The sequence below is a fragment of the Geotrypetes seraphini genome, chromosome 18, assembly GCF_902459505.1.
Source record: "Geotrypetes seraphini chromosome 18, aGeoSer1.1, whole genome shotgun sequence".
Lineage (NCBI taxonomy): Eukaryota > Metazoa > Chordata > Amphibia > Gymnophiona > Dermophiidae > Geotrypetes > Geotrypetes seraphini.
Window position 1 is genome coordinate 39,559,334 of NC_047101.1, and position 17,199 is coordinate 39,576,532.

General features: G+C 39.6%; 1 protein-coding gene and 1 pseudogene across 1 annotated transcript; both read left to right on the plus strand.

Moving 5' to 3' along the window:
- Positions 1-4,216: 4,216 nt before the first annotated feature.
- LOC117351857 (protocadherin gamma-A4-like) lies at positions 4,217-11,616 on the plus strand. Its single transcript, XM_033927707.1, has 2 exons — positions 4,217-6,541; positions 11,542-11,616. Exons 1-2 carry the CDS (start codon positions 4,217-4,219, stop codon positions 11,614-11,616), a joined length of 2,400 nt encoding a protein of 799 aa, XP_033783598.1.
- A 629-nt stretch (positions 11,617-12,245) lies between these two features.
- On the plus strand, positions 12,246-14,889 carry LOC117351858 (annotated as a pseudogene).
- The last annotated feature ends 2,310 nt before the right edge of the window (positions 14,890-17,199 follow it).

Consider the following 17,199-nt stretch of genomic DNA (forward strand, 5'->3'; position numbering starts at 1 on the left):
TTATTTTTTTTATTCTTTTTTTATTTTAATTTTTTTATTATTGTTTTTTTTTCCAATTACATTTTTTTTTTTTTTTAAATATATTTATTTATTTATTTTACCTTTTTACTTATAATATAATCAAGTATTGTACCTAAATCCCTAACTAAATCCCAGTTATCTTCAGTTCCCTCCCTCCCTTATCACTCATTGATACATATTGAGAAACATAATCCCATAGGTGATCCGAGAGAAACCATATTTACAGTAACAGAAATCTGTAAAGTAAAGTAAAGAAGACAAGTAAATCTCTTTTATAGTGTCAATAAAGGATAAAGTCCAGAAATATTGTGGGGAGAAAAATAAGAATCTAGACCAAAATATATAGGATATTATACTGTAAGGAAATGAAGTATATGTGTGTGAGTAAGAAAAAAGGGAAAACTGAGTTTTGATAATCCATAAAGATGAATCAACCAAAGATATGAAGAAGTCAGCAAATAAAGAAGGCCATGATAAATGAAAAGCTGATGCAGGCTCACATAGTGATCTTCACTTCTCGAACAGAAAGAGCAGGCATGTATCTGGAACAAAACATAAAGTCATCAAGAGGAAGACATGCCCTGCGATTGCAGGCCATCTAAGAAGGACTGAAGTTGCTCTGGGGATTCGAAGTGCCGAGTTGAGTTATTAATTGTCACGATCATCCGTGCAGGGTATTGTAGCCCGTATCTGGCTCCCATCGATTTGAGTCTCGCCCTCATTTCAAGAAAGGACTTTCTTTTTCGAGCCGTTGTCTTTGCCAGATCTGGAACTATTATGATCTTCTTGTCCTCGAATTTCAGATCTGAAGTAGACTTTGCAGTAGTTAAAATTTGTAGAGCCTGGGGATAGCGTAATAACTTTGCTACGATGGGTCTTGGTCTCGTAAAACCTTGCTTCACAGAAGATGGCATCCTGTGAGCGCGCTCGAATTGTAAAGGTGAGTCAGATGGTAAATGCAGCATTTTTGGTAGTTGGTCTGTAAGAATTAGGTCTGTTCCTTCTGCACATTCCGCTAATCCGATGATTCTGTTATTTCGACGATTGCGATTCGAAAGGTCTTCCAATTCCTGATCTAGTTTTTTAAAGCGCTGCTGAACTCGTTCCTCAAATTGTGCAGAGGAAAGCGCCGCCATGTCTGCCTTATTTTCTAGCGCTTCCACACGTGCTTTGCAAGATTCAAAGGAGACAGAGTGAATTTATTTCACTACGCATTTCACATGTGATATCATACTGCTTTGTTATTAGATCTTTTAGTGCCTGAATCTCGTCCAACACGATATCAGAGGCCTCCGAGTGGTGTTTACTCACCAACTGTTTTTCCGGGGTCGGAGGATCGTGTTTAGATCTTTTTGATCCTGAGGATTGTGGTAATTGTGAATCTGCTTTGGTAGATTTAGTCGCTGCCATCTCAGTGAGAGAATGAGATATTTATATTCTCGATTATTGAAGTTTATCACTTGCTCCGTGACGATGTTTTAGGAACCGAGGAGGAGAGAAGAGATTATGCAGCCATCTTGTTCTCCAGCTCAATAGCGCCCCCCCCTAGAAAAAAATTAAACATGAGTTTTCAAAGCTTTTTGAAATGCCAAATAAGATATAGGGCTCCTTTTACAAAGCCGCACTAGGGCCTTAACGCGCAGAATAGCGCTCGCTAAATTGCCACAGGCACTAGCCACTACCACCTCTTTTTGAGCAGGCAGTAGATTTCCGGCTAGCATGCATTATAGTGCGTGTTAATCTGGTGCATGCGATAAAACCGTTAGCGCGGCTTTGTAAAAGGAGCCCATAGTTCTTAGCTCAATTTGTAATGAACATCACGCTTGTAACTGCCTGATAATGGAAAATAAACTAAACATGAGTCTCTAGTTCTGGGTTAATCTCTGATTTTATATTCAAGTTGATGTGTAATATGAATTCCTGGTAGCACACTTCGGTAGCATCCTTGCTATTCATTAATGCCTCAGAATTTTTCAGATTAAAAGTCAAATTATTTAAAACTCTAACACAGATAAATTCATAATGAGTTGAGGTTAAAATTGAATATTGTTTATTTTATTTCATCAAAATACAAATGAATATGTACAGTCTAGGTTATTAGGTGTTTTTTATATACCACCTATCAAGGTTTATCTAAGCGGTTTTACAATCAGGTTTTCAAGTATTTTCCCTATTTGTCCTGGTGGGCTCACAATCTATCTAATGTACCTTGGGCTATGGAAGACTGGATTCCTGAACCCCCCCTGGCCAATTGTCTTATTGGAACATCCCGTACTTTATATCACCAATATGTACTCGTGAAAATGTAAGGACACCACCTTTCCCTTCCTCCGTCCCGCCCTCTCTCCTAGAAGTTGTCACACCAGTCAGATGTCAAAAAGGTGCTGGCAGGCTATTTACCCTAGAGATGGCTGCATGCACTCTCCTGCAGACCTGCGGTCATCTGTAAAGCACAGAGAGGCACCAGAGAAGTCCAAATCACCATCACTTGTTCATTTTAACCTCCCATTCCATCCCACCGTTCCATCCCAACTTTCGGTTTACTTCCTTGAAAAAGGAAGCATTAATATGACCCTAATGAGATCAGCAGGGAATCCATAACCCCAGGGTGCCGAGGTGGTAAATTCAACCACTGCACCACACACTCCACCTAGGTCTACATCTTCATGATATCAGCAACAGAAAAAGATACATATTAAAAAGTGAAGAAGAAAGTGAAGATCCTTGAGGAGCACCAATTATTTCACGGAGGCACTATCTCCCCCTTTTTCTAAGGGGGGACAAGTCCAGGACAAATGTCAGGAAGTTCTGTTTTACGCAGCGAGTGGTAGACGCCTGGAATGCTCTCCCAAAGGAGGTTATTAAGGAATCCACTGTGCTGGGATTCAAAGGCAAATTAGATGCACATCTCCTTACGAGAGGCATAGAGGGATATGGGTGACTAAAACTACATCAGGTGTATACCTGACTGGGCCTCCGCGTGTGCGGATCGCCGGACTCGATGGACCATGGGTGTGATCCGGAGATGGCAGTTCTTATGTTCTTATGTTCTACTGTTTCTCTGCCAAGGTGCCATATTGTGCCCATGACTCTGGTCATTACCTTGACCTAATATTCTACAGTTTTCAGCTTACTGTAGTTATAAATGCAATTCAGTTTACTCAGACCTTTTGGAAGGCATGTTGCAATGCCCTCATAATATAAATAATATCAACCAATAGGATAAATATCATCTTTAGAATAACATAATACAAATAAACATTTAATAAATAAATTAAAAAACGTTGCCTTCTCTCACTAGGAAGGAGGAACAGAAAACACAGTAATTCAACAGCATTTAAATTGCATTCCCCAAACACATTGAACATAAAAACATAAAATCACAAATACCATCCCGGGATCTCTTTCCATTATTTTACAACTTAGATAAAGACAGCCTATAATAATAATAACAACATCTCCACTTGAAATGCATGACTGCACGTCCTATGCTACCAGAATCTTTAAAATAATTCCTATAAATTCTTACAATCTGAAATTTGTAGATAATAGACATCCGTTATAAGTCTTCATTTATTACCTATAGTCACCATTAAAGCTTTGTACAAATTAATCTACATCATGTTAATATGACTACCATGAAGTGTATTGCTGCTAAGATTTAGTACACTGATAGGTGATTTCCTTTGTGGATATATTAGAGCATGAGAGATATTCCAACCTGACAGAACTAAAAGCTACCGCTACATTTCTGCAGTTGTGATGTTTCAAGTTACAATAAATGGAAGGGAAACGAAGTCTTCAAAACTGTAATTCAACTTGGAATCCGATCATTTTTATATGTGCTGCAGTTATTGGTTCGGACTCTGAGCGCCGCTGTTCACCATGAAGGTTGAGAAATTCAACTGAGAGCTCCAACAAATACCATAGATTTCTTGCAAAAAGAATGCATTTACAGACAGTGACGAGAAGGTTCAGGCATAGGGTCTAGACACGGAACAATATTTTAATCCTGCCTTTGGACTGAATCGAGTTCAGCGCTCATCAGAATCAAATTCATAATCGAATACCTCGAAAATTTGAGCTGGTTGTGAGAAACAACGCAACAGCCCAAAAGGCAATGGCAGCAACAAGAAAACGCCGAGATTTGAAATATCTAGTACTGTTTTTCTTTCTTATGCTCGCGGTTTGCAAAATGGCTTTTGGGCAGATTCGTTATTCCATTCCTGAAGAGATGCGGAAAGGTACTTTGGTGGGGAACATTGCAAAGGATTTGAGACTGAATCTGAAGGAGCTATCGGATCTTGCAGCCCGCATTGTTTACAGAGGTACGACTCAGTATTTTGCTCTCGATTTTAAAACCGGATACCTTATTGTTAAGGAGAAGATAGACAGAGAAGAGATTTGTAGACAGGCTAGTCAGTGTGTTTTAAATGTAGATGTAGTTTTGGAAGACAAAGCGAAAATCTATTCAGTTGAAGTTATGATACAAGATATAAATGATAATTCACCTATGTTCCCTAATGAGGAAATAGAGATAAAAATCAGTGAATCGGCAACGCCAGGAGCTCGGTATCTCTTACAGGACGCTGAAGATTCAGATTTAGGGAATAATTCTCTCCAGAGCTACCAGCTCAGCAACAACAAGTACTTTACTTTGGATGTACAAACTGGAGTAGGTGCTGTGAAATATGCAGAATTAGTTCTTGAGAAATCTCTGGACCGGGAAGAACAGGCTGTTCACCATCTTATTCTGACGGCCAGTGATGGAGGGGATCCCGTAAGATCTGGCACTGCACAAATTCACGTCATTGTTCTGGATGCAAATGACAATGCTCCTGTCTTTAATCAATCTGTCTATAAAGTTGAGGTTTTAGAAAACGTTCCCATAGGTACTGTAGTGGTTACACTGAATGCTACTGACAAAGACGAAGGAATGCATTCAGAAATAAAATATCTATTTAGAAAAATTACCGATAAAGCTTCACAAATATTTCAACTAAACTCCAAAACTGGAATAATATCAGTTATGGGAGATTTGGACTTTGAGGAGGCTGACACTTATGAAATGGAAGTTCAGGCAAATGATGGTGGAGGTCTGTCAGCCAAGTGCAAAGTTTTAATCCAAGTTATCAACTTGAATGATAACCTCCCAGAACTCACTGTCACATCCCTCTTCAGTCCAGTAACAGAGGACAGTCCTCCTGGGACAATTATTGCTCTTTTAAATGTCCAGGACCGAGATTCAGGAAAAAATGGTCATGTAACATGTTTCATTGCAGGCAATTTACCATTTCGACTAAACAAGTCATCTTCCAATTTATACAGCTTATTGACAAATAGAAATTTGGATAGGGAACAAGTCTCAAAATATAACATAACAATAACAGCCACTGATGGAGGAACAACCCCTCAGTCTATAAGTAAAAACATTCTTCTACTGGTTTCTGACAAAAATGATAATCCACCTACTTTTGATCAGTCTTCTTACACAGTTTACGTCAAAGAAAATGTGCCTGCTGGAACCTCCATTTATTCTATAAAGGCAACAGATTTGGACTGGGGTCAGAATTCTAGAATTGCCTATTCAATAATTGAAGGTGAACTAAATGAAGCCCCTCTATCTTCTTACATATCCATTAACTCAGAGACTGGAGTATTATATACAATCCGTTCATTTGATTATGAACAGTTCAGAGATTTCCAAATCCAGGTAAAAGCTGAAGATGGAGGTTCCCCATCTCTTAGAAGCAATGTCACCATTAATATCTTTATTGTAGATCAAAATGACAATTCTCCTGAAATCTTATACCCATCATTTCCTACCGATGGTTCCATGGGTGTAGAGTGGGTACCTCGTACATATGAACCTGGCTATTTGATAACTAAGGTGATAGCTGTTGATGCAGATTCTGGACAAAATGCCTGGCTTTCTTATGTTCTCATCACATCTACAGAACCGGGACTGTTCACAATTGGTCTTCACACTGGAGAAATCAGAACAGCCAATTCCTTTTTAGACAAACATGCCATCAAGCAAACTCTGGTGGTGTTAGTAAAGGACAATGGCCAGCCTCCCCTGTCTGCCACGGTTACTGTGACTGTTATGGTGACAGACAGTATCCAGGATATTCTTTCCGATATGAGCAGCATTTCATCGCCCACAGACACTGAGTCCAACCTCACAGTGTATTTGGTGGTCGCTATTGGTACTATTTCTTGTCTCTTCTTTATCTTCATAATAGTGCTTCTAGCCATCAAGCTCCATACATGGAAGGAATCTCAACTTTTTGAGTCTTCCAGCATTAACTTCAGTGCTTATCCTACCTCTAGATATATAGGGGCAGAAGGTGTCAGAGAATTTCTTCAGACTCAAGATCTTTCTGAAAAGAACTTATTTGAATATCTTAATTCAAATCATTCAGATACTCTTCCTGTCAACAACGTATCTGAGAAACAAGCATCACTCTTGATTGCAGAAGCTTTAGGTAGCAGTGATCAAGACCAATGCCTCTTTCAGGTGAGTTACATTTTTGAAGCTTTTTTAAAGATTTTAGGGGTCCTTTTATCAAGGCACGGTAGGCGGTTAACGCGCGGAATACCGTGCATTCAACCGCCTGCCACGCTAGTCGCTAACGCCTCCATTGACGAGGCATTTGTTTTTTGGCTTGCAGTGGGGGTTAGCGCGTGATGAAACATCCGACGCGCTAACCCCCGTAGCGTGCCTTTGTAAAAGGACCCCCTAGTTGGACTTTTTTCTTGGTATTTTGTCTCATGCTCAAGAAAGGAAAATGTTTCCGAATAAAAAGTCTGCTTGATCAGTTGACCTAAGGGCTCCTTTTACGAAGATGCACTAGGGCTTTAACGCGCAGGATAGCGTGCGCTACATTGCTGTGCACGCTAGACCTTAATGCCAGCATTGAGCCGGCGTTAGTTCTAGAAGTGTAGCGCGCAATGTAGCGCATGGTAATTTTCTGCGTGCGCTAAAAATGCTAGTGCACCTTAGTAAAAGGAGCCCTAAATCTTGTGATGTTTATGGATATGGGCAGAAGCAATCAATTCAAGATATCTGGGTACAGTACAACACTTAACAGGTGGGGGGCAGAAATAACAGCAGTTATGTAACAAAGATTTCAATTAGGTTTAACAGAGATCGGTTGTAGTTTTCTCTGGTGGAAAGAGCAAACCAACAATTTGTGGGTAACCATGAGGAAAATTCAGTGTCCTAAATGTTGGCATACTTTATTCCAGATTGGAAAACGACAATAACAATGAGTTGAAATATAAGGAGAATTCGGTCTACCCTGTTTTTACCTAATTATTGAAGCTTGTTTCCTTTCCAGAGTTTCTAAACTATTAATATAAAAGTCTACACTACACTTGTGGCTTTCTTATGCAGGCAGGTTACATTTTAATTTCAACAATATCCAGAGATTTGTTCTGGTAACAAGGTGACTCAATTTGACACAGATTTTTTCCCCCAAAATCCATATTTAAAATCGTATATACTGATTAGCTACATTTATACTGTTATAGCCTGATTGCATACTATTTAATAGTGTGTAGCACTACGATAACAATATGAAATTTCATATACAATGTAAAACAGGTTGCATTGGATCAGGCGAATCTGGAAATAAGTATCTTTAAAGCCAGAACTTTTTATCTCCCTTATTTGTATAAATTTTAACCAGAACAAGACTAAAAATTATATGAAATATTTCATATTTGGGATTCAGTTAAAATCTTTAAAAAATTTAAAGGTAATCAATAAACTTAACTGTGAACCACCTACTGTGCAATAAGAGAAGCATTGATTTGTTTACACCTTCCCTGTACAATTGTATGGATGCAAAGGAAACCTCCAGGTTGCCTGGTCATAACTGGGAATTCTGACCAAAGGCCTCACCTGAAATGAGATGGGTATAAGGCTTTGGAGTGCCCCAGCCATTGGAAACAGGTGGGTGGGCAAGAAATAAAAAGGTGTTTACCTTTTATTTGGTTGGTGATATCCATTTGAAGGCTCCTTATTGGAGGGCCAGAGGGAATTGTGGGTCCATGCTCTCTTTCCCCCTTCACTGGGACTTGGAGGTAAGGGTTGCTGGTGCTGTTAGTCTCTTGGATTCACCACACTCTGACTTTCTGTTTGCTTAGTTTGTTGTATGCTGTTTGCTGTGTTACTAATATCAGCAGGTTGTACCCGCTCACCTCAATGACACCCAACATTCAACACATTAGAAACAGCAAACAAAACGTTATCATGGGTGTTAAAAAATGGTCACAGCTTTACGAACTCAAAAACATATGAACTGAACAGGGGAGCACTCAAGTCATGTTCAGATTGTCTATTAAATATAATGAAACACACTTCCACAAGAAAAAAACCAACAATGTCATGTAAAGAATGTAGGCAGTGCTGCTTTAGTTCCAGGGAGAAAGTTCAGACTGAACTGGAGGAAAAGCCTCAGACAAAAGCCCTCCCACCACCACAATGGTGGATAGAGGTGGTAGGGTGGTAACCTCACTGGCAAAAACCTCCGTTATACTCCCAACGTAATAAACTATAAGCAGGGCTGTCTATGCTTGATAGAAGAAAAAACTTTCCACTTATCTCAAGTGATCGGTACACCCTAATAAACTATAAGCAGGGCTGTCTATGCTTGATAGAAGAAAAAACTTTCCACTTATCTCAATTGATCGGTACACCGATCAATTGAGATAAGTGGAAAGTTTTTTCTTCTATCAAGCATAGACAGCCCTGCTTATAGTTTATTACGTTGGGAGTATAACGGAGGTTTTTGCCAGTGAGGTTACCACCCTACCACCTCTATCCACCATTGTGGTGGTGGGAGGGCTTTTGTCTGAGGCTTTTCCTCCAGTTCAGTCTGAACTTTCTCCCTGGAACTAAAGCAGCACTGCCTACATTCTTTACATGACATTGTTGGTTTTTTTCTTGTGGAAGTGTGTTTCATTATATTATTGATTTTTCACAAATCCGAGTAATTTGTGCAGATTGTCTATTAAGCCATCCATTGTGCCTTTACCAGTTACTAACTGAACTATCTGCAGAAATGCAGTGACCCATCCTGCAATCTTTCCACCCAGCTCACAATACACATTTATTTGCTTGAACTCTCCAGTCTACTTTGATCATGTCCTTGAGCTAAATGTCACCACTGCCCTGTATTACCCAGAGTGTCTGCATTGTGTTGGCATACGTCATTGCCTTCTGTATGGTGTTTTCTTAATCTTCCCAGGTTTCCAGGTTTATTAAGTACTTAAAACCATTCCCATTGCAGTATGACTTCTAAGCAGCATACAATCTAATAAAATAGATAAAGTAGAAGAAGGAATAACAGAACTACAATATTTGATCAGAGATAAAGATTAGAGGAAAGGCTGGTGTATTCCATAGACCTGAGCAGCAGTCCATCCAGCCTACCTAGAGGAAGAACACCAAAGGAGATAGTCAAATGCATCCTGAAACAGATAAGCCTTGAGATATACCTTAAACTTCTCCAAGAAGTGTACTAATCATAGGGAAAATGGAAGAGCATTCCACAAAGTGGGTCCAATCATGCTGAAGGAGTGGCCTAGTGGTTAGAACTGCAGCCTCAGCACCCTGAGGTTGTGGGTCAAGCCCCACAATTCTCCTTGTGACCCTGGGCAAGTCATTTAATCCTCCATTGCCCTGGGTATTTTATATAGTTTGTGAGCCTGATAGGGCTCATAGGGGAACTGATAGGGGAAATGCGTGAGCCTGAATGTACAAATGCTTAGGCAACCTCCATGGATAGGCAGTATATAAGTACTGAAACTTAAATAACAATAACATAATTGCCATACTGGGACAGTCCACCAAGCCCACCATTCTGTTTCCAGCAGTGGCCAACCCAGGTCCCAAGTACCTAGCAGAAACCCAAAGAGCAGCAACATTCCTGAGCTGAGATTTTGATGTCATAATGCCTCATTCCACCAATGCCTAAGAGCCAACCTCATCAGTGATGTCACAATGGCTTCATTGTCCTATACCTGACTCAAATAAGAACATAAGAATTGCCATACTGGGACAGGCCAAAGGTCCATCAAGCCCAGCATTCTGTTTCCAACAGTGGCCAACCAACATTCCTAATGGGTTGTGAGGAGATGTGGTGTAAGCTGAATATTATTAACTGATTTTTTTAGGAAGTCAAGTTGATTAAGAGTGCCTTTTACGAAACCTCATAAGAGCTTCTTACCGTGGGATGGCAAGGTGAATACTCTGATGCTCATTCAATTCCTATGAGCATCAGAGCATTTACGTCACTTGATTGCAGTAAGAAGCTCTTTCGCAGTTTAGTAAAATCCAGCAAAGCTAGCAATCAAGAGAGAAAGATAATCCAGTATGGTGAACCTTATATATGATAAATATAATTTTTTTAAGATTCTATCTGGCTCCTAAGTTCTTATACCTTCCTCTTAATGCAACGGTTATATAATCAAAGAGCTATAAGTTGGGATATACATTGCACTTTTTTTTTTCCATAATAACTAATAGTGATAAAACTAGCAATAAAGGGTCATGGACTTGATGTTCCACCTTTCTGTCATAATACCAAAATGGTTTCCATATTCTATGCAGGTACTTTGTCTGTACTGGGCTTATAATCTGTTTTTGTACATGGGGTAATGGATGGCTAAGTGACATGCTCAGTGTCACAAGGAGCTGCAACTAGAGAAGAGGAAAGAGAAAGTCTGGCAGTAGCCACAAAGAAGCATTACAGGAGGAAATGACCACCCTTTATTCTGTGCATTGGCCAGCCCTTTTCTGTTCTGCCTCTTGGACTTTCAGCCACTCAGAACTGCCCCCTTTGATGATGTAGCAATTGGTGGGCTTTTCAATTGGAGGGGTGGGAAACAGAAAACAGACAAAGACTCTGAGCACCCCCCTCTGTGGCCATGAGTCCACTGGCATGTTTAATTGGTCTTCAAAACTATGTGGCCTGTGGCTCTCCTCAAGAAAATTGGTTCTCATAGTAGTTAACTGAGCATGGATGATGGGTGTGGCAAAACTAGATTTATGTGCATTGTGACCCTAAGTTCTATTAGCAGGCTTCCCCCATTAATTAGGAAATACATTTTAGGTTTAACAGTTTTCCATGCTTATGAAAGAATATGCATAAAATGCTACATTTCATACATGTATTATTCAAGTAATATTTAATAATAATAAGGTCCTTTATATTAGTAGGCCCTAATCTTTAGTTTGTCTAGCTTAAACTTTAATCTGAGCCTACCAAGTGGGCAAGATTGTTTACTCCAGTGGTAGCTGGTTAGATAGGTCAGCTGTGAGGTGAATGTAGTTACTGTGGTGTTGATTTAATCCCCACTAAGGCATTTTTGATTACTTTATTCAATTTCTAGTGTTTCATTGTAAGAGGGGGTGGGGGTGAAGGAGGACTGGAGAATTGAGGGTCCAGAATGCCCAAGTTTTATTTTGTTTTGTTTTTAATTTTATGAATTAATTTGTTTCTGGCCAAGTTGCCAAGGTTCATGATATCTGATCTTTACTCCAGAACTCATCCCAATATTGATACCCTGGAACGAAAACTGTAGCAGTGGAATCTTGTACAGGAAATGTAAATATCACTAGGGTGTAACTTTAGGTGCCTATATAGTGATTCAAATTTCCAAAAATAACCTTTCATATTATTTCACTATTGCAATTCAATTTCAATAGCTTTGCAATCTATACCAGCAGCACTTAGTTTTACTCTTAACTAATATCTTCCAAATATAGAAAACAATAAAGTTCTAGTTTCTTTATGAATCATAGTTTCAATCTGAAACGCTTTAATTTTTGCTACTATTCTTCCAGCATCCTATTTTATGAAGTTGCCCATCAATACGGAAAAAAACAACAACAACCACCTACTGAGGATTTCTGGGGCATTCACAGTTAAGCAGAATTCAGGCTACCGCTGTGAATAATAATAATAATAACATAAAAACAGATTGTGGTGGTTGTTTTCTCCATCGTGAGACGGTTCTTAACAATGCAATCTTTGGGGGTTGAATAAGAAGTATCTTAAAGAAATCAAGCGGCTGTAATTCCTAGTTAAGACTCAGTGTGTCGCTGTTGGCCAATGCGGAACGAAAGCTGGCGCTGGAGATCCATTACAGCTTCCTTCCATATATTTCCAGTCTCAGGAGGTGGATCTCAAAAAGAAAGAAGGCATGGATCATCACGTACTTAGCAAAAGGAAGACACCGTCTACCCTACCCTATGGATTTTAAGTTTAAATAGCGTCTCCAACTGTTAAAAAATATATTTCGAATACTGAATTTATTCAGACGACTGGATTTACCGTCCTCTTTCTGACCATGGCAGTACTGCACATAAAACACAGAGAGGCTGAACGGAGCGTCAAAAGGCAAGTACTGTTTTCCATTTTATTTTGTCTCTCTCGGGCAGCTTCTGGACAGATTCATTACTCCATTCCAGAAGAAATGGAGATAGGTTCACCGGTGGGAAACATCGCAAATGATCTGGGTCTGAATTTAAAAGAATTTTCAAGTCGGAACTTCGGTATTGCTTCAAGTTCTAAAAAGCAATATCTCGCTTTAAATTCAGAAAATGGCAACTTATATGTAAATGACAGAATAGACAGGGAAAAAATGTGTGGAGAATCCATCAGTTGTTTTCTAAACATTGAAGCAATCGTTGAGAATCCTTTGAATGTCTTTCATGTCCAAGTGACAATCCTAGATATTAATGACAATGCGCCGAGTTTTTTTAACAATAACATTGAAATAGAAATCATTGAATCTATGTCGCCAGGTGCGCGTTTCCCTCTAGGAAATGAGCACGATCCTGATATTGGCACCAATTCGCTGCAGAATTATAAACTCAGTTCCAATCCGTTTTTTACCTTGGAAGAGAAAGCGAGTAGTGATGGGAAAAGATACGCAGAGCTGGTACTGGAGAAACCTCTGGATCGGGAGAAACAAAGTACTTTGAATCTCTTTCTCACTGCATCTGATGGGGGAGACCCAATCAAAACCGGCACTGCTCAGGTTAATATTAAAGTTACTGACGCAAATGATAATGTACCCATTTTTATTCAAAATAAATACACAACAAATCTAAAAGAAAATAGTCCGATAGGTTCCACAGTATTGCAAGTAAAAGCCAATGATCTCGACGATGGATCAAATGCTCAAATTACTTATTCTTTCAAAAATATGCCAGACTTCGCTAGCCATATATTCATCCTGAATCCTAAAACTGGGGAAATTGTGATCGACGGGCACATAGATTTTAAGGAAATAAGGCAATTCCAAATGGACGTGGAGGCAAAAGATGGCGGTGGTCTGGCATCCCACTCTACTGTGATCATTGATGTGGTTGATGAGAATGACAACGCTCCCGAGATCACACTTAGATCCCTTTCCACTACAATTCCTGAAGATTCTCCTCCTGGAACAGTGATTGCTTTGATCAAAGTGGACGATCTACATAACGGAGAAAATGGAGAGGTCGTCTGTCATATTCAAAACGAGTTTCCGGTCAAATTAACATCATCCTCAAGAAATTATTACAAGATTATAACTGACCGAGCGCTCGATAGAGAACAGATCTCGGAATATAACGTTACAATTGTAGCAACAGACAAAGGTAATCCTCAACTTTCCACCAGTAGAACAATTCCAGTGCAGATTACCGATATCAACGATAATGCCCCGGTGTTTGAGCAAATGTCTTACACGGTCTATGTTCCAGAAAATAATTTATCAGGAGCCTCCATTTTCAGTCTAAATGCTTCAGATCCTGATTTTGAACACAACTCCAGAATCACTTACTCCCTTGCAAATAGTAACGTTGAAAAATTACCAGTGTCCTCCTACGTCTCCATCAACTCACAGACTGGGACCATTTATGCTCAGCGCTCTTTCGACTATGAACAACTGAGGGAATTTGAATTCCAAGTGAAGGCGCAAGATGGCGGATCTCCTTCTCTCCACAGTCATTCCACCGTGAAAGTATTCATTATGGACCGTAATGATAACGCACCTAAAATCCTGTATCCTTCAGTTGGATCTGATGGCTCTGCCTTATTTGAGATGGTTTCTCCTTCTTCAGACAAAAATTCTCTGGTTACTAAAGTGGTGGCCATGGATGCTGATTCTGGTCACAATGCTTGGCTCTCCTATCAGTTGCTCCAGGCTACAGAGCCAGCTCTGTTTAATATCGGTCTCCATTCTGGAGTGATAAGGACATCTCGTTCCTTTATGGACAGAGACGCTGTGAAGCAAACCTTAGTCATCTTGGTGCACGATAATGGAAAACCGCCTCTGTCAACAACAGTTACTGTAAACATGATATTTGCTGAAAACATTCAAGGGGTCCTTCCAGAATTAAGCAAGCAACCTAAAGACTTGGAAAGTCCCTCTGAATTGAATTTTTATTTAGTAATGTTTCTAGCTTTAATCTCGTTTTTGTTCCTTGTGACTATTTTGCTACTGCTGATACAAAAGTGTCTAAGATGAAGGAAGTCAACTGCTCTGCAGTTCCTCAGCTCCGATATTTATTCCAAAGGTGATCCTAGATTTGCTACACAGTACGGTGATGGGACTTTACCTTATACTTACCAGCTGTGCACAGCAACTGAATCTGGGAAAAATGAGTTTACTTTTCTGGAACCAAATGCTGAAATGCTGGATGACATCATGTTTACTGATCACAGTGCAAAAGACGATAGAAGCCAACAAGTTACCAGTGGAGAATTGGAGATAAACACTTATCATGAGGTGAGCCTGTTCTCCAGGTACATGATATTATTTCGGCTAGTTCAGTTACTTGATTATTTAATTATAGATAGCAGGTAACAAGGGTTGCTTATAAATGGCTACCTACCGTAGTAGTAAAAATAAAACAAAATGGTTTTCTTTAGAGGCCATCCGAATTTTACTTTCGGTTTTGGTTTCAGTTGCAGTTGAGATTGGGCTGAAACAAAACATTGTCTTGTATCACCATGATGTATGTCATTCCTCTGAAACAGAAGCAAGCTCTGCTTCACCCTCCCCTTTACAGGGTAGCATCCTTCCTTCCTCCTTCTGCCTCTCCCCCCCCCCCCCCCGAAACACCCCTAGGTTCCTTGGGCATGCCTTATAAGCTGCTCTACTGGAATAGCAGCAGGAGCCGTCCCTGGGTTGCTCCTCCCTATTCTATCTTTACTATCAAAATGGCTGTTGCAGCTTCCAGTGGCAGTTTCACAAAACTGCTGTTAGAGATCATGGCAGACATTTTTAGTTTGAAGCCAGCATGGGCAGGAGCAACTGGGGATCACTCCTGCCCTGATGTATCAACCTAATGAATGATATGGGCTAATGGATGACAATAAACATTAAAAAGCAACAATGTTGCAAGATACCAATTGCGCTGTGACTAGGTTTCCTTTATGTGCTCACCACTACTGAGGTCTCCAGTTTTTTACTGCAGTGTTTAAGACAAAGGCAAAATAAGGGCTTTTTCCTCTTGGGATCAATCATGAAGGGAGTTTTCTGGATTCCTGAAGGTTGCGTAGTAGCCTCATTGTTGGTTTGGTACAGGGAATTCTGCTCTAACCAAGACCTGACACTTGTGTCTCATCACCAGCCCCGGCTGCATAGGAGGAGCTGCTCAGCAGTATGAATAGAGAGTTAGTGGCTGCAGCTTGCACTCACCATCACAGAGGATTAAAGTAAAGGAGCACAGTTGCAAGTTTGGTGGTTTTTGGACTGAACTCTGCTAGAACCCTTGTGGCTAGAGCGGGTAGTCTATGAAGGAAAAGATAGGAAAACTAGAAATCCCACGGAAAATCTACTTCTATAAAGTCAACTAGTACCACAGTAATACAGGACTAAACATCCTAAGTTGGAGCTATAGGAAAATAGACTATGACATTTTAGTATTAGAGTCCTTAATTATCCATTTTTTGTAGCATGCCAATGAGAAATGCCCCCAAATACCTACAGGACATATTTAAGGTTCCATTAGAAACTCTCACCCCGTTTAATTGAATTTTTTTGTATCTATTCTTTAAATAAAAACTTAAGAAGAAGGGAGGAGAGACTGAATTACCTGATGATCTATCCTTTTGTGTCTCTAGTTTAGATATGACTTCTCTATTAGAAACAAAGCAACAGCGATGGAGACAAGAATAGTCAGGATAGCACAACCGCATATAAGAGTTTTTACTGTAGATGACTCAACACAAATGGTGATTTGGCCAACAAGACCTGCCTCAAGAGTCCAATCTTTGCACAAATCTCATGATCTAAGTGAACCACTCATTTCAATCAGTCTTTTCCACCTTTGCGAAGCCTTTCCCCTTGCTTTAAACAGGGCACCTTGACCTTCCAGCAAACACAGGCCCTCTTTTGTGGTACTTTGATTTGTGAAGGATTTTACCCCCTCTTTTACTAAGGTGCGCTAACGATCGATTTAGTGTGTGCTAAATACTAACACATCCATTATATTCCATGGACACGTTAGCATTTAGCGTGTGCTAAATTGATTAGTGCATGCTAAATCAGTTTGCACACGCTAATCGGTTAGCGCAACTTCATTTGTGTTTGATAAAAAAATTAATAAATTATATGACTTTTCTTCAGGTCTAGAAATAATACATTTATGGGCCACTGTTTCATATTTGCCTGAGTATTATAAATATGGGTAGAATAAAGATAGGCTATTGTCTTGATTGCAAGAAAAGGTAGGTAATGATGTTGGTAATACTGGTAATGATGGTGAATTTTTCTTATAACTTACTAACTCCCCCTTTTACAAAGCCACAGTATAAACATCCGTGCAGCAATGACACTGAAGTCCTTTAATTCCCAATGGGCTTTGGTGTGATTACCTTGAGCCACCACAGTAATCGGCTTTGAAAAAGAGGGCTTAACTGTTTACCTAAAGATTCACAAATTAGATATAATAATTGTAATGAAACAAATAAGAAACGTTCTGGATAATACATTTTCTATACAAAAATCTCTATCAGCCATAATTGATATCCATCCTTGAGAGAAAGATTGTGGCTTTTGATTTTTACTATGCATTTCTATTTTTGCTAATTTTTGTTTGTTTTTGTTTTTTGCTCCTATTTGGTCTAGTGGGTTCTGCAGCTATTTTGAGTGGTTGGAAGAGAGATGAAG